The following is a 17,618-nucleotide window of genomic DNA, read 5'->3' as shown; positions in this document are numbered from 1 at the left end:
CCAGAAATTCTTCCTTCATATAACGTGCTAGGCGTCTGGGTACACTGATAGTATTTACATTTTGTGGTGTACGTGCGAAGCATGGACGTTGAAGTTAAGTGAGTTAGGCCTAGTTGGTTTGATGTCAAGGTTACAAAATGGCATTATTTCGGAATTTCAGTAAATTCAGAGCTTTTGCAAATGATGTGCAGACCTTAACAGAGGGTTTCTGCTTCAACACACGGGCAAAAGGTATGAACTTCGTATAAAAACGACAACCATGACTTAATGAATGTGACCTACGAAAATTCAACATGGCTGAATCACTGCAGTGATGATGTAATAAGTGAACTTAGGCCTAACGTTTTTGTAGTCTTATTATTGCCTGCAATTATTCGAGTACAGTTGGCCTCAGGATTAATGGATAAATTTTGATTAGAAGTAGGCACTCTGAACAGTACAGGAAACTTGTGTGAAAATACAGACATGACGGGCTATGTCACTTTTAATGTTATTCACTTACAATGTCATATCTGTCAGACTTTGTATTCAGCATGTTAGCATGGTTAGTAATTGCTACATTCAGCAGAGTTCAGAGTCAGTGATGTTAAGATAGTAATCGCATGTCGAGTGCATTCAGGTAATTTGTACATTCGAGGCTTATTCTCTGGGTAATGAATTGGTCAATTCTCCGTGAATTTTCTAATTTTGCTTTCATTCTTTGAAACAATCCTTCACAACCATGAGTTAGAAAGAAAACTGAGAAAAGGTGATGGGCCGGCAGAATTCCAAATTGGTAACAAGTTGTGCTGTATGATTGACGGATCCTGCAAAATTACACCCAATATATATTTTTTGAAGTTGCCGTATTGGTCAGAATCCTATCCCACAAATATGTTTGGGGTAATTAGTTGATTTGCCTGATTATCTGATCACGCTGCATCATTGGGCGATCCTGCAGTAAATCTCTAACTATTGGAAATTACAAAGAAGCAGCGGTTGTCAGATGGTGCAATTTTCAACAAATTCTGCATTGAGATCGACTGATCATGCAGGGATTGAGCAATCTCGCAGATCGAAATGTGCCCAACAAAAATAAAGTCACAACAACAAAAGCGTGGCACTAAGACTGACATAACTAAGATTTCACTGGGTAAAAATTTTGATGTAAAAAAGTAAAAAGTCTAGTTCTACGGGAAAGAGTTTCATACACGGACATCATTTGACTCACTGTGCACAAATCATATGAGACTGGCCTGAAACATTCCAAGTGTCTTTTTTCCAAGTAAAGGTTACAACATTTTCCCTTCGAAATTTGGCTTTGTAAGACATATCTCTTTCTGATGGCTAATGAACCACGACAAGGGAAAGTGGAACTCTCTGTGCACGTGTCCTGGTGTGCCAATTAAAAAATGGGGAGGGGGTTCATTGTCAAATGCCCACTGCCTTCATTTATGTTAACATCTTTTCTTTTTGGTCGCTGCTGTTTACCAGCAGTTACAGTGGTCGGGACACTGGACAACAGCTGGAGATCTCTACAGCTGCATACACCTGTTACATCTTTCACCACATACCAATATAGGGTATCAGACTGGCACCTCTTGGCTCATGGATACAAGCCACATCCGATAGTAACAGATGATGTGTTGATCTCATCAAGCAGCAGTTGGGGGCGGAGCTTAGTCAGTGGACGTGGCTTCCAGACCAAGTCTCACCCCGACCACAGCACCCTGACTCAAAGTTCCAAGACGGAGAATGGCGCCGAGTCAAAAACAGAGAAAGATGCCATGCAGGGAAAACAAGAGGATTTGGCGCCCGACGCCGGGCGTAAGGACGCGGATGGCAGCGTCGAGGCAAGACAGGACAGCGAAGAACAAGACGAGGATGACGATGATGAGCCAATCGTCGCCAAGTACGACGAGACGGGTAAGCCACTGAGTAACTGGACCAGGATGAAGATGATGATGAAGGCGTATGGTTACGTCATCATTCCGGTCCACTGGGTCATCGCCCCGTTCTGGTTCGGCGCATTCTACTACACCATTAAAATGTGAGTGCCTCTTCCTCAACCTTTTTTGTTGCAGTCTGAAGCACCCTGTACCGGTTTACTGATGGATTCTCTTTGCCACAAAAATTGTTAATTCCCCCGTGGACAAACGCTTGAGGGCGCTCTACGCCTGTATGTAGTTGCGCAGTGTGTATGCACCGTTGGGGTCTGCTTTTTCAAAGAAGGGGTTTTTTTCAAAGTCTGGGCTCTGTCTTTCGTCTGCGGAGCTCTGCAGTCAGTAATAAGTGTTTACCCTCAGAACGAGATGTCTGAAATGTTAAAAATTTGATATTTCTGTCTTGGAAAGTGGAGCTGCATTTAGGTTGACACTTGGGGGTTGCATTCATAAAAATGAAGCCCGAAGACAAAAAAGCAGATGAAGACGAGATTTGAGAACCCTAAAGACTTACATAACAGGTGGTGAAGCAACACTTTTCAAAAGTTTGGTTCTAAAGAGTCAAGTTTTCAAGTTCAAGGTGCGTGTTCTCAGCCCTGATTTTTCATCAAATTGATTTTCCTTAGGTTATGAGGTCTAATTGTTTGGTCAATTTTTTTCTCAGTCAAGTTGCCGTATTTTAGAAACCAATCAAGTGACATCATCTTTTAAATAATTAAGTGAAAAATAAAAACCAGTTGATATAAGTGGGACTAAAGTTGAAGTTATGACTCAATTTGCTAATTCTACCAAAGCTACGCCATGAGTCAGTGATGCTCTTCAGGTCACATGTGTATGTATATATAAAGTTGGGTGAGTGACATTCACAGTTGGCTATTTCCAGTTAGTTTTTGTCCACGGTTACTCCAAGTGAGCTAAACCTCACTTTTATAGATGGAAGTGTTTGCTGTGCCTGCATGAGATAGATTTCCCGATCCCGAGACATTATTTCCATTTTCAGTGCCTGGATTTTTTTTCAATCAATCTCCAGGGGTGTGGATATTGCGCCCTTCCTCCTCAAGATCGGCATCAGCGAGCACCACGTCGCCACGCTCAAGAACTCGGGGGCCAGCAACGCCCTGATGGCCTACGCCCTGTACAAGATCTTCACCCCGCTGCGCTACACGGTGACGGTAGGGGCCACCGAGATGACGGTCCGGTACCTGAGACGGAAGGGTTACATGAAGCACCCGCCGCGCAAGGAGAAGACATATCGGCAGTCACTGAAGGAGACTGTGCAGGAGGTCAAAGACAGAATCGACAACAGAAAATGAAGGAAAGAGAGAGAAAGAGAGAGATAGATGGAAAAAAAATGAATCAGGAACAGTCTTATTGATGGAACTGTACAGAGAAACATCTCACGTCTGTCAGCGTTGCCACCAGGGTCAAAGGTCATTAAGCCGATGTGCCGAAAATATGGCGTCAGGTCTCATCACTTGCTGGCAACTGTTTGTGTGCTTGTGGAAATTTATGTGCTGGAGGAAATGTCTCCTAAAATCACTAGTGCTTTTTAACCTGTGATTTTTTTTTTCTGGTGAGCCATAGCGTAAAATGTACCTTCACAAAATAAGAAATTGAAGAATTTTGATAAAAATGCTGTGTGTGATTGTTAAAATTCAAACTTGTCAAGAGTTTTTCCAGACTATCCCAGATACTTCAAAATCCAGAGAGAGATTTGGACAATTTTGCAGAAAATAAGCAATGAGATGTCACCTACTGTGACTTTACATGACACTTACATACCCCTGTAATGTCATTAACTTCCTGCATCTGTGAAGGATCTCAGGAATATCTTTAAGATTGTTGGAGAGATTGGTAGCTCTTTGCCGATCTGTCCGTGTTAGAAGACCGCTTGTAGCACATTTGAGCAAGGAGCACAGTCGGAACCTTTGCCTTGCTACCATTCCTCTACATTTGCAACATCTGATGATGAAAGTACAGGGGTAGGGAACCAGACTATCTTCCAGTGTCAAAGTGTACAGAGTACCAAAGTGACTGTGTCGCGCACACCATCATGTGTGTGAGAGGCGTTAGGCGGAGAACCGGCGCGTGAACCGTCATGCACGCATAGTCCATTCGTTTGCACCGCACCGCATGGTTCAAAATGACATCACACTTTAGTATAGTGTTGTATTGAACTCACTGGGTTCATTTTATTTCATTTTGTATCTCTCTTAAGCCCCAAGGATTTTCCGCTTATATTGATGGATCATTTTGTATTCATTGTACAAATATGGTAGATTTCATGTACTTCCATTGGCTTAAAGAGAACATTTAGCTTAGTGCTGCAATCATCAATCAATTGTTACTACATGTAGTAAAAATGTCTATTCAAGCCACCGATAAAATTGTTTTGGCTGAATTATAGAATTTGATGTCCCATTGCATGGATGTATACTGGTTTTTATTGTTTATTTTGATAATCAGTGACATCAAATGAGTAATTGGCCTGTCTCCATTCAGTTTCTGTTTTGAAAATCAACGAGAGGTCTCAGTTTGCTTTGCTGTCCACTCCGAGCGAAACAAAAGAGGGCGCGTTTCATTAGCACTCATCGCATAGGCGCTGAGTACGCATAACTAATTTACTCCGGCATGTATGGTCTTTGCATACACGCAGAACTCATGCAAGAACCCGCTTGTAACCACCTGTCTTTCTCTTTGCCCATAGGGGGTGCTCTTCCGCTCGGGGCCGATAGGGGAGGTTTGGTTAAGTTTGGCAACCTTTAAAGAAATTAATGTGGCATCTGCTGCAAACAGTGGTTAAAGATCTGTTTTTACTGTAACATATTGAATTGTTTTTAAGTAGATTCTAAAATCGAAACAAACGGTAGATGAACTTGGATGCTTGATGGTTCGGTAGTCTTGTTAAATGCGTGGCTGTAGGTAATACTTCATACTTGAAGATCACAGTGAAGTGTGAAGTGTCTGGTACAAACTACATGTATTTCAGAGTTGTTGCAAATGGAGATAAAGTACATGTGGCAATAATGAAGTTATGCTTGGTTTGTCTAATGATTTCCAGTTATCAATAGCCGCAGTGAATCAAAATATGCTGCTGTTTTTCCCATTAGAAAGTAGCATGTCGATTACACCACCGGAACTTAAAAGGTTGCTTCTTACTATCTCAAAGTCATTCCTGGAAATGCTTCTGTGAAATATAAATTCTGTGAGCTATGAATTTAAGGCAGGTGCAGCTACCCCTTGTTATCGACTGATCTCTCCTTGAAAGAAATAAAAGAACAAATGAAATATTGGGGAAATGTTAGAAAGGGAAAAGTTCATTTTTTTTCCAGTTACAATATTTCTTTGGGAAAGATGAGTCTGAAATAGTTCTCCCCCTTAAATTATGGGTGGGGCCTGGGCGGCTTAAGCCTTTGCCTAGTTTCTTTGCTATTTAGCTGACTAGCTCAAACTTCAGAATTTCAGATTGATTTCCTGAGAATGGCTCTTTCCCGGTTGGGCGGGCCGGATGCCAGCATTTTACATCACGAAAAACATCTGCTGAGCGCATCCCTTTGTTGCATCCAGAACTTTAGTCCTGAAATCTGGTTTCCTGTTTTCATTACCCGCTTATGCGCTGTATCAAGTACGCAGGTCGGGTACCAGTTTAAGGGTTTCACTTCACTGAAAAGTTTGGCGTGACCAAGGTTGGCGGAAGTTTGCCACGTCGTGATTTGCTTCTGCTAGCTGCCTTATTTTTGAAAGAGGTAAGGTTTGGACATAAACAGCAAATTGTAAGTGGCCTTTTGAACTGACATGTTCAATATTACGAACATTACGGTCAGAAACTAGCAAAATCCACATAACGTTAGGCCAGTCATGTCAGTGTGAGGCCCCGCTCCCACGAACCCAGAGAAAACGAGCCTTTTTCGCCGCAGGCTTTACATGGCGTGTAACATGGCACGAAAAGAGATTTATTCTGGTTGTGTATCCATAGAAATGCTGCTCCATTTCCCCCAAGAGTTCTGTGTAAGTTAGCTTACATACCTTCGTACGGAGTACCAAGAAAAAAAAAACCGGGCCAAAGCCATAGGCCTTCCGTTTTCAAAAAAAGGTGTAACTATTTCCTTATCAGCGAATGCGGTCATGCGGTCCACTTTGCGAAGACGAGCTGCAACCAAAAGGTTGGCTACTGCTGCAGTAAACACATAAGATATGGCAAATGGCTTCAGCCGCTTTCCGTGCATGTGTGTGTATTTCTTAGCTGCGCTGGTTGAAATGGCAGTTGTCTGCGGCACACTGGGGGTCACACTGGGGGTCACACTGGCCAATCACAGGGCTCCTCATTCTTTATGCCCAAATGGCAGGAACGACCAGTGATGACAAGCAAGAGCCGTTAGGTGCCAGTGCACATGAGCGTGCTGTCGCACAGTGAACACTTTCTGTTGGGGCCTCACGTGGATGCCGACAGGCAGTGAGCTTTGTCCGAATCTATTTGCGGCCTCAACAGAAAGTGACAAAAACCCCCCAAAACAAGCGACGGAGGACGCGTGACGGGTGATGCACGATGGGCGACGCACGATGGGTGACAGACAACAGGTGACAAATGACAACAGATATGGAATTCTATACATCATAATTTTCATTTTTGCATTTATGATTGGAAGCATAGCACCAACAACTCCCCAACGAGTCATGCACATCATTGAAATTATTTAAGTGCATTGACTATTGTTACAAATGTTTCGACAGTTTTTTGTCCACGTTTTGTACCAGTCAGGTGTGTTGGAAACATGAAGCAGTCCATAACAAATAGATTTCGGACTTTATTTCCCTGAAAAAGATTCCTCCAGGAGTATGAATCTACCAAAAAGGAAAAGAGAAACATGCGTTGAAGAAATGAAAGAGGAAAAAACAGTGGAAAAAAGTGCATTTCGAGTGGACTCGATCCCAGCATGCCAAGAATGCAGAGCTTTTGCAACACAGTGGCAGTGAACGGAAATTGAAACCTTTTATAGATTTGCAATGATAATTTGGAAGTTGCATTACGGTTACTGTACCTGTACAGTAGCCACTTGGTGTTTTCAAATTTCAATATTGTCGAAGCCATTTTTTTCGTCATTCCTGGAGACATTGAGCTTGTATTTTTAAATGTTACGGTGAAAAAGTAATGTTGGCCATGCTGGTACATTGTAGTTTCTTACGTTAATGAAAGCTTTGGTTAGGCAGGCTGTTCACCTATATACCTTGAGCTTTAGATAACATAACTCCATTGTAAGTGTGGGCAAGAGTGCCATATACAAACATCACTGTTCTTTACCTATTAAAAGTGGTGTATCAGCCATCAGAAAGTGATAAAATGTCCTAAAATGTCAAATTTACTGGGGAACATATGGAAGTGTTTACTTAGAAAACAGTCAGAATTTTTGAGACCAGTCTCGTAGGGTTTGTGCTCATGCTGTCGTGTGATGTCCGCGTATGGACTTGATGGAACTCTTTCCTACATGTAACAGTGTCAACATTTTTAAGAATTCTTTATTTATAAAAAACGTTATTCGGCCAAAGGATCATGTCCTGTTTCCAGGTGAAACAATTTTGCCAAACGTCACTCTTCCCTGATGAGAATTCCACGTACAGGAACTACTGACTCCACTTGACACCCTGCGCACAAACTCTCTAAAACTGTTGTGAAAACTTCCAAGTGCTCTCTAAGTGAATACCTCAATATCTTCACTGCTAAATTTGACTCATGTTGTTGCTTTCAGTCTGGCTAATCAATCATTGCAGGGAAAAATTAGGGGCACTGTAGGCCTACATGTGTCTGGAATTCTCTCTAACAAGGATCCCCCAAATCTCAATTTTTTTAGCTGAATGGAAAAAAAAAATGAAATTTTGGCCCATTTTTATTTAGTTCAATTTAATGGTTTTCTGCTGGAGAGCTTGTGTCAATGGATTAGAAATATCTATTTATTGGTCAGCCTAACCTCCCCAAAAACTGAATTCCAGGGTCTGAAATTGGACTTGGATGGACAAGAAATGGGATACAATACCTTTAGAAAGATGAACAAAGAGATTGACCTTAACAGTGGAACAGCAGTACTTTAAAATAGTTTCCAAAACTGAGCTGAATGTGGTGTGGAATAAATTTTGGGAAACTGTTTGAAACTGCTTTGTTACCTTAAAAGTTGAAGGGACCCACCGTCACAACGTGGAGTTAATTTCAAGCCGTTTGCTGCCTTATTTTCGTTTTCACTTGCCAGTGTATTTTTGTTTGTAAAGTATGCCCTCTTCTCTCAGGCTCTCTTAGAAACGAGTCTTCCTCCAGGTGAGTGGCAAGATGAGAGACTCGTAGACATGTAAATAACAAGTATGCAAATTAAGTGTTGGTTGAGTGACTTTTCTCAATCTTCACAGATGCCCTGTATATACCCTGGGAACTGCTTTAATAGCCTTCAGGGTGTGTGGTTACCAATATTCCTGTGTGGAAAAGTGTGTGGTCTTTTGTGCGCTTATACATGGGGCCTTGTGGGGTACCGGAACAATGGGAAGTAGCCCATAAGGCCAGTTTTTATGGGGTACCACACAAGTATTGCTGTGTTAGGGTGGGTGCACCCATGTGTTTTTATTCCTCCGTGGTGCACCAGGGTGTGGCCCTTGATCGGAAGCAGGTTTGTGCCAGAAACTTTAACTTTTATTTCGTTTATTATTCGAAGATTACATATCAGTAACAGTATTGTTGCAGTAGAAGAATCTCTGTGTTTTTTGGTTGAAAATTTGCATTCCCACAACAAAACTGGAAGTCAGTTATAAGGATTGAGGAGGACTCTCTGTAACCAACTTTAGTTGGCTGTAACCAACTTTAGCATTAAAAATAGCTGATAAGAGTTGAATTTATGAGGAGCAGAATAGTTTGTATGCAATGTCATCCTCCAAAAAATGCATTTAGTGTTAATCTTTTAAGAGCATGGAGGGACACTCTACGGTTTACTCTCACCTTGGAATTATGTATTTGTTTTGAAGGGCTTACCCCTTTGAGAACGACTGGTGCTCAGAGTCTCATTAAACCCAGTGTGGTGAGTGCTGAGCAAAAGAGATTCCCGTGTGGAATAAGTCAGGATCAAGTGTGGAGTGGGATCAGGTGACCAATACCTGTGTGAGCGGTCAATACCTACCTGAGATGATTGTGTCAGTGACTGACCTACCTGTGACCGCTACCTTTGGTGATTGGGTCAAGAACTGTCCTGCCTTGTAGCCTACAGGCTGGGACAGAGATTGCTGAAACTCCGGTGCCAAAAACAGGCGAACTGTTGAAAAACACTTCCTTTGTGGAAACTTGTACACTTCAGCGACATTTTCTCTGGCTGGCATCGGTACTTAAAAAAGCAGTCACTCCAGCTCTAAATTAAACATTTCTGGGGGGTAATAACTTTTTCAAGTCTTTTTTTTTGTTTGGTATAATTAAAGAATGCATAAGTAATAATTCAGTTCATGCAATTTGGAGATCTTGAGTTAATATTTTGTCTCTTTACTTCATTTATATTCACTGCTGTCCTCCATGGGAAAAACAGACCCTTGGTGTGACACCCATCAGGTTGGGAAAGACCGTGTACTGGATTTTTTGATGAAATGTCCAAATCCTGTCAGGAATTGGGATACACCTGACAGAAACCAGTGCCTTATCCTTGTTTTCATTTTTTAGTGTATTCTTGTTTATTTTGTTGCTTTCTCAGGATAGCACGTACTGATGACCGAAAGCAGATGCCATTGGCTTGAGGAAAACAACGCTGATCTGTGTTGCCCGTGTCCCCTTACAAAATATTATACGAAGATGATGGTTGCCAGGTGACCTCTGACCTCCAGGGTCCACCAGGCCATGTGCAGTATGGCCTTGGACAGAATTTACAGTTGGAGAGGTGCGGCCTATCTGGCCACGCCCATGTCTTGGGGCGGAGCTTTTCAGTTGTGGTTTGGTCTAGCAGTAGTATCGATCCTCAGAGTGACTAGCTGCGAGTCGCAATTCACCACCCACCCAATGCTGTTTTACAGCAAGGATCAGATCCCAAGCTTGCGACGCCAAGCCAGGACCACCCACAGTAACATTGCCGGCGTGCTTGAGGAGGCGGCGCGGACCATGCTCAGCAACCAGCGCCATTACCTTCCCTCCTCTGACTATGAAACCTTCGGCGGCCGCTGGAACGAAGTCTACGGCAACAACCTGGCAGCCCTGGCCATGTACTGTGTGTTGTACCCCGAGGATCACGACGCCAGAGATTTCGCATTCAAATACATGGATATCATGGCCTCGTTACCCAAGTGGCAGGTCATCAGTGCACCCAAGGACGAGGTTCCAGTAGCCCATTCCTTGACGGGGTTTGTCACAGCTTTTGATTTCCTGTATCCAGTCCTAGGTAAAGAGAGACGTGCCTTATACTTGGGGAGAATCATCGAGGTTACCGAAGAAATGTACAAGTATTCCAGAACCCGAAACTGGGGCAGTCAGTACATACAGAACCACGTAGCCACTAATTACCTGTCATTGCTGCACGGAAGTCTGGTTGCCTCAATACACCAAGTGCCGAACGCGGACAAGTGGGTCCAGCATGTGCAGGAGAACTTCGGGAAGACCATGAGGCTTCTCAATCATGTCATTGATGGGTCGCTGGATGAAGGCGTGGCGTACGGCAGCTACACGTCCCGCTCCGTCACCCAGTACGCTTACCTGGCGCTGCGCCACTTAGGGGTGGACTACACGCAGGATTTGTGGATGAAGGAGCATTTCTGGTTCTATTACAACACCATCATGCCCAACTTTGAGCGCACCGTGGGCATCGCCGACAGCAACAGCAACTGGTTCTACGGCCCCGAGAGCCAGCTAGTCTTCCTGGACACCTTTGTCATGCGGAACGGGTATGGGAACTGGCTGGCCCAGGAGATACGCAAGCACCGCGTGATGGAGAGGAAGTCACGGCTGGCGCCGTCGGAATCGCAGCGCTGGTGCACCCTCCACACGGAATTCCTGTGGTACGATCCGACAATCTCACCTGTGGCCCCTCCCCGCAGCGGGACGCATGACCTCCACGTCTTCAGCGACTGGGGTGTAGTCACATATAGCAAGGTGGACCCCAGCTTAACTGACGATACTTTTCTCGCTTTCAAGTCCGGCAAGATGCACGGGAGGGGGATTTTTGACCTCGTCCAGAAAGACATGTACGCCTCGTGGGTCAACAAATGGAAGAGTTTCAACCCGGGTCATGAACACCCCGACCAGAACATGTTTGTGTTTGCCCCGAACGGACAGCCGTTCATCACCGACGGCCTGTACGGGCCCAAGTACTCGTTCTTGAACAATGTGATCATGTTCTCTCCTTCACCAACGAGTGGTTGCTTCCAGCCGTGGGAGGGACAGCTGGGAGAGTGCAAGAAGTGGTTGGACTGGCGCAAGGAGGAAGCTGCGGAGTACGGCGGGGAGTTGATCACGGCAAGCACTAGTGACGGTATGGTGCATCTGAGCGGCGAGGCGGCAGACGGCTACAATTCCAAGATGAGACTGAAGTCGGTCTACCGCAGTCTGGTGCTCCTCACTCCCGGCCTACTGGTGGTCCTGGACCACATTCAGACCCGGTCTAAGTCGCCGCTGACCCATGCTGCGGCATTCTTCAACAACGTGGAGAATACCTTTGAGCAGGAGCGGCTGGGGAGACTGTACGGCGCCAAGGCGACCATCAAGGGGGAGGACTACAAGATGTTCTGGGTCAGTCCCGAGGGCCGCAGCCCCAAAGCCTCCTTCTCCAAACAGTCTCATCCCTCGGAGTTCAGGTCCCGCGAGACCAATTTCGTCAATATCACCTTCAAATTGAGACCCCGTCTGACACGGATGGCCTTTGCATTCTGCGGCCCCTCTGAAAAAATCGTCGACATGAGCTTCCAAGACGTCAAGGAAAATGGTGTTTCATTTGAGATACAGACCGAGAAAATGAAATATACGATCAACACAGTAACAAGGCACAGTGATCCGAGGACGCGTCAAGAATTCCTGGGCTACCCGGGATATGTGTCCGTGCAAAAAGGAACACATCTTATCAAGTTTGGTGTCAACAGTACACTTGAAGGGACCAGGCACAAGAGACACAGAAACTGGGACCTTTTCACCTTGATGAGTCTCTCTCTGGGAGTGGTAATGCTCGGGTTGGTGGTGCTGTATTTAATCAACCGTCGCTTCCGAAGGATCGTCCCAAAGAACAGAAACCTCTTCCTTGGTGTGGTACTGCTCTGCTGCTTCACCCTGGTGGCTTTACTCTCTACCACTTGCCAGAGTGAGTCCTGTGACCCAACGCCGGTGGCCCACGAGACCACAGTTTTGACGCCTTCCCCCAAGCTTCCCTCGGTCGTCGTCACATCTCTCCCCGGGTCCGGCTCAGAAATCCTTGGCTGGCTGTTCTACCGCAACCCCGACTTCCTTCACATAAAAATACCATCAGACGCGGTCAAACTGCCGGAGACCACACGCTTAAAAGTCAGCCCTTTCCTAGATGCTTGCGTCTGGACAGAGAAAGACGTGACTAGATTTCCTGCCCTGACCAATAGGATCAAAATGCTGCGCTGGAGCAGGCATAGGGTTTTTGAGGGAGCTAGTTGGCCCATTCGCTCCTTTGAGGATTTAGACCTGAACAAATCTGGTCATCAGCCAGTGAGCAATAGCAAACAAAACAGTGTTTCAGAGGACGCAATCAGGAGGAAAATACATGCGAAATCAGCCGATCAGTCCTCAGAAAATGCCGGGGATATCCAGTATAAAGTTTACCAGACCGCCGACTTTCTGGAGCACGCCGTCCGATACCCAAACGCCCAGAGCGTGCTCCACTTCGAGAGCGGGAGCTGGGGCCTGAAGCTGCAGTGGCTGCAGGGCATCCTGGGGGACACCATGCGCAGCGTCCACGTGATCCGTGACCCGCGTGGCTGGGTGGCCAACTACGTCCGTAGCAACCTGAAGCTGTACACCTTCATGGACGTGGCCCGGCACATCCAGGTCCTAGCCCAGCAGCTGCAGGCCCCCTGCCAGTTCGAGGGCCTGGACAGTAACCGCTTCTACGACCTTCTGGGCACCCCGCACAAGTTGCTGGCCACCCTGTGGGCAGCTTACATGGACCAGTTGCTGGACACCGTCGGTAGCTTGAGGGGCCAGTACCGGATTGTGAGGTACGAAGATTTGGTGCGATCACCCAGGAGTATGGCAGACAACATCTACAAATTCATTGGTGAGTCCCACGGCCTGAACCAATCCCACAGACCTAAAACTGAACAACCCTTCAAGAAATGCGGATAATACTTTGTAATAAATGTACTCATAAGAGACAAGAAGGTGAGTGCGGTTTCATACCGTGTGCACACATTGGCTTAGGTGCAAATTTGGTAGAATGCATTCACCAGTTTTCTGCCCAGATGTGTACAGATCTTTAGAATATCTGTGCTCAGAGCACTTTGGTTAATCACAGATGCCCCTTTAACGTTAACGATGCACTGTTTCCAAGGCCAAGGTTATGCGATTTATGCTTTCAGAGTCTATTAAGCAGAAGAATCCATTTTAATAGTCATTGTTATTCCGTGTCTCGAGCGGTAGACCACACGAAGTTTGGGCTGCTAGCAAACCTTTCCACCTTTGCTGACTATCTCAGCATCGGCCGTGAAATTTTGTAGAAAGGTCCTTAAAGAAGTGTGTTGAATATAATAAAACCGTCTCCTCGGAAACTTTGTTCCCCCCCGTGTTGTCTTCATTTTCCCCCAAGGTCTCCCTCTTCCGCCAGCCATGCAACATCAGATGGTCCAGGCCGCCCACTCCGGCGTCTACCAGAGCCCGCATGAGGGGGTGGTCCTGCCGTCCGCGCTAGATAACTGGGAGACGGAGCTGACGATGAGACAGATCCGAGATATCGAGGCCATCTGCCAGAAGGGGATGAAACGACTTGGATACAGTCCGATGGAAGTAGAAACATGAGCAGGAATGCTGTTGCTACGGTACATGTACGTTACAGGTTTGAGAATGCATCATTTGTTCAAAGTTACTGATGGAACTGTGAAAATACAACTTTGATTTTTAATCATCATTTGTAAAATGATAACAAAGTTCCTGATGTTGAAACTATGCAAGCTTGTCAAAATCATAAATGTTTACTCTTGTATCAGAGCTAGGCCAGTAGATATGGCCAATGTGACGTGACACGTGACCTGTCACAACAAAATGAGAGTCAAGTCACATCCCCCTCTTTCCTATTTTGAGGGTTCAAAGTCATATTGAAGTGGAGGTCAATTTGGGGGTTTTGTAATATTTGGAAAGAGTAATCTGTTGCCTATTTATTTGCAAATATTTCCCAGAATCACATACTTTAAAATGTCATTTTTCTTAGCAATTGTTAAGATTATTCGTGCCTGGTCTGAAATATTGAAACAATGTCAGGAACAAAGACGCAAAGCAGCCAGAATAATGTCACATTGTCACCTTGTACTTCTACCCTAAGTGTTCCATGTGCATACCATTGGGAGAGCTTTCTTTCTGCTGAATTCAAAAATACCAATATCTCAGTTTTTTAAAATTCCTTCTTTCAGCTCATTTGAGTGGTTTCTTGACCCCTGGCATTGTAGTCATTTTTCCTGAAAGTATTTTTCCGGTAGTGTCCTCAGACTCGCCCTAGATTTTGAGCGAATGGAAAACTGCATTTGCCAAAGTGATGCAAGAGTGGATTGCCTCTGAAAAAAACATGAATTTTGCAAGGACTCGAAACTGACTTGATGACCGACCTAAACCCAAAAGTGCCTTGGAATTGCTTGCCACCGCCATTGTGGGGCTTTGTGTCCCCAAGTTATGGCTATGGCTAGATATCATGTGTGTTCCTATGCAAGCCAATGACAAGTTACTACAGCCTCTTTCCACAGACACGCTTGCTATTCCAAAAAAAGCAGGCTACGGTCTACATTGTTATGCAATCATGTACTTGTATCTGTCATTTAACTACTAACTAACTTACTAACGTTTAAGATCTTGCTCAGGACACGGACCATTCACCCAGGGATGTGCAACCGCGAGCGGCCCCAGTGCAAACACATGTGCGACCTTGGTTCCATGCGTGTTACGGATTGTTATTACCCCTGCGGGCGCTCTTGACTTTCTGGAAAAAACTCGCGACCACATGACACACGTTGCAGCATGTACAGTGCAGCCGTGGTTATGCTGAGACGACGCGCCGACGCGGTGCTTAAATCTGTTCGTTTTGACAAATAAATCTTCTTCATTCATCGATTTCAAGGAGAAACGAAGTTTTTAAGGAGGCAAAATTCCCCAATTTTGTGGTACACTTTTCTCAGAATGTATAGGATGAAATATCTTGAGCAGCATATTTTTAGAAAGGGTGTACCCTGACTTAAAATATTACAAGAAAACAAAGTGGTAGACAGGAATATATGTTTTATTATTAGAGAAAGTGTTACATAATCCAACTTAATTTCTGCTGTGATATTGTGCCGGCCGTAACACACACTGAACCAGCTCTGAGCTTAAGTGGCACATCCCTGGGTAAATGGTCCGTGGTCAGGAGAACGAACGCCGATTATGCCCTCGACTTGTGGCTTGGGTAGTAGTGGCATCCATTCTCCTGAGCCGTCCTCCCGCATCCAAGCACATATTTATTTCCTTGATATGACTAACAGTGATGCATCTGTACGAATGGACCAAAGTATTCTAATGTACTGTGCAGTATTGCAGTCGAGTACGCTCCAGCGCCAAGTTCTTGGCCAAATATTGAACAGGTTAGGACGGCGCAAAGCTAGAGAACATGGGCATTTGGCAGAGAGCTCGGTACTCGAAGATGTTGTGCTCTGCTCAATTGCAGAGTCAGCTTTTTTTATCCTCGATTTTTAAAAAAAAAAATAATCTGTATATTTGTATTCATTGGGACTTAACATCCGAGGTTCAGTAACAAATTGTCGTTCAGTCATGAAAGTGTAGTCCTCAGTCCTGTAAATTAAATCTGAGAAGAGGCCATTCCTGCTGGGCTTGTCACACTCACGCAGAGGATTTCACTTGGTCCAAGATGAATTCAGTGCGTTCGTATCCCCAGTGCGTGCTCAGGATTGGCCCCCCCCCACAGTAACGGCTTCTAATTTGTCTACATGGGTGGCCAAAGTTGGCAGAAAATTAATCCTTGGTTAATAATCGGGTTTGCCTCAATTGGCATGTCTGTCCCCTAAGGGCCCTCCCCCCTTAGTGCCAGACAGGGAGATACTTTCATTTGATATTGAGAAGTAGTACTTGTTGTATGTTTTGGTGTTTTTGCACAAGATTTCTTTTTAATACTTTGTGATTTAGACTTCTTTTCGTGCCGGTGGCTTATCATAGTTTTCTAAAGCCACAAGACGGAGTATTTCCTACATTTCTTTTTTATAATCAATCAATCTTGAGTGCTATTTTAAATTGTGTATTGACTCAGTGTGGTGTTGCGTTGTTTTGTTGTAAAACTATGCAGCATTAGATAATTTTGAACAAACTAGAGTGCATTTTTTTTTTGGAGAGTCGGATTGCACAGTCATGGAGCATTTTTGAAATGAGTGGATTCAGCTTAGCTTGAACGTGGTTTCAAGCGCTGCTTCAAAATGGCTGGAACCAGCGAAACCAAAGTCTAAGCCGAATCCACTCATTTTGAAAACGCTCTTACAATATATTCTGCCTTATAATGTTGTCCATATTTCCAACGTTTTGGTGCTATTTTAGAGGCATTTAGACATTCAGGGTTTGCGTGATCTTGCCATTAATCAAATATACATCTACCGGCAGTTGGCACTGTTAAGAACGTTTATAAGGCTCATGTTTTTGAAAGAAGTCCATCTGAGGATTTGGCCCAGGGACAGTACATGAATTTTAAAAGTATTAAACTGCGCATCGAGTTGGACACCGTTTTGTTTGAAAGCTGGCCGTCAGATTGCTTCGGTCCAGTTGACAGGAGAAAAAGAGGGGATCTAGATTTACTTCTTGTAACACAGCGACGTACACTGTACAGTCTTTTTTTGTATGTTGAAATGCAGTTTTTTTTTGAATAGTCAAAGTCTTAAGGAGTCAAAATCTGTTTTATTAGGAGCAGGGTGATAACGGAACACTGTTTGGCGATCTGTAATCAGGAAACTGGTCAAAATTTCTCATGAAAGGGTGCTATCTTCAGGTTTGCTGGATTTAAGTCTTCCACAGAAATGTTTCACTTTAATTGGTGTCATGCTGTCAATGTGAAAGTGGAAATGCATCATGGCAATCCAGGAAATTTCAACTTTGAGAGTTTGCTGGAAATGTGATCTATGGTTTTGAAATTTTTGTTTGGTTCCCTCCCCCTAAAATGAGATGAAGACGAGATGAAAAAGAAAGAAGTGATATCATTTGGAGTAAGTGGTAGTAGCCAGTTGGAATGTCTTAACCATCTTTTCTGTGCATCCTTTTTTTTTATGTCAAAGCCAAAAAAAAAAAGATGGCATAAAAAGTGCCTTTTAACAGTTATTGCTCTACATTTGTAAGAATTACATCTGAAATATATCTGATAGGTATTTAACAAAAAATGTGGAAATGGCTAAGTTCACAGTTGGTCATCTGTTTTGGGAGTTGGTTTTTCTCCAAAATAAAATGTAGTTTTAAAAAAAGGGCTTTTGGATTCATTTTTTGAGGAAGGCAAGTGTGTTGTCACTGCC

At 44.3% G+C, this 17,618-nt stretch overlaps 2 protein-coding genes across 3 annotated transcripts; both read left to right on the top strand.

Moving 5' to 3' along the window:
- The first annotated feature begins 48 nt into the window (after positions 1 to 48).
- On the top strand, positions 49 to 4,953 carry LOC110974835 (uncharacterized). 2 transcript variants are annotated; one of them, XM_022226737.2, is made up of 3 exons: positions 49 to 231; positions 1,477 to 2,029; positions 2,953 to 4,953. In XM_022226737.2, exons 1-3 carry the CDS (start codon positions 138 to 140, stop codon positions 3,233 to 3,235), a joined length of 930 nt encoding a protein of 309 aa, XP_022082429.2. In that variant the 5' UTR covers positions 49 to 137; the 3' UTR covers positions 3,236 to 4,953. The 2 variants fall into 2 exon arrangements, with proteins under 2 accessions (XP_022082429.2, XP_022082428.2); XM_022226736.2 differs by having other exon boundaries at positions 1,474 to 2,029.
- Positions 4,954 to 5,540: 587 nt separating this feature from the next.
- dsel (dermatan sulfate epimerase like) lies at positions 5,541 to 17,134 on the top strand. The gene is made up of 3 exons (XM_022226730.2): positions 5,541 to 5,668; positions 9,632 to 13,156; positions 13,685 to 17,134. Exons 2-3 carry the CDS (start codon positions 9,775 to 9,777, stop codon positions 13,891 to 13,893), a joined length of 3,591 nt encoding a protein of 1,196 aa, XP_022082422.2. The 5' UTR covers positions 5,541 to 5,668; positions 9,632 to 9,774; the 3' UTR covers positions 13,894 to 17,134.
- The last annotated feature ends 484 nt before the right edge of the window (positions 17,135 to 17,618 follow it).

This window comes from Acanthaster planci, linkage group LG06, assembly GCF_054643075.1.
Source record: "Acanthaster planci isolate LZ-2023a linkage group LG06, COTS_SCS, whole genome shotgun sequence".
Lineage (NCBI taxonomy): Eukaryota > Metazoa > Echinodermata > Asteroidea > Valvatida > Acanthasteridae > Acanthaster > Acanthaster planci.
This window is presented reverse-complemented; position numbering and strand designations above follow the sequence as displayed.

Bases quoted from the DNA above. Each gene is read 5' to 3' on its own strand.
- LOC110974835 (XM_022226736.2), top strand. From the start codon at position 138: ATGGCATTATTTCGGAATTTCAGTAAATTCAGAGCTTTTGCAAATGAT. The intron at 232-1,473 runs GTATGAACTTCG...GCTGTTTACCAG, and splicing joins CTTCAACACACGGGCAAAAG to CAGTTACAGTGGTCGGGACA. The intron at 2,030-2,952 runs GTGAGTGCCTCT...ATCAATCTCCAG, and splicing joins TTCTACTACACCATTAAAAT to GGGTGTGGATATTGCGCCCT.
- dsel (XM_022226730.2), top strand. From the start codon at position 9,775: ATGTGCAGTATGGCCTTGGACAGAATTTACAGTTGGAGAGGTGCGGCC. The intron at 13,157-13,684 runs GTGAGTCCCACG...TTTTCCCCCAAG, and splicing joins CAACATCTACAAATTCATTG to GTCTCCCTCTTCCGCCAGCC.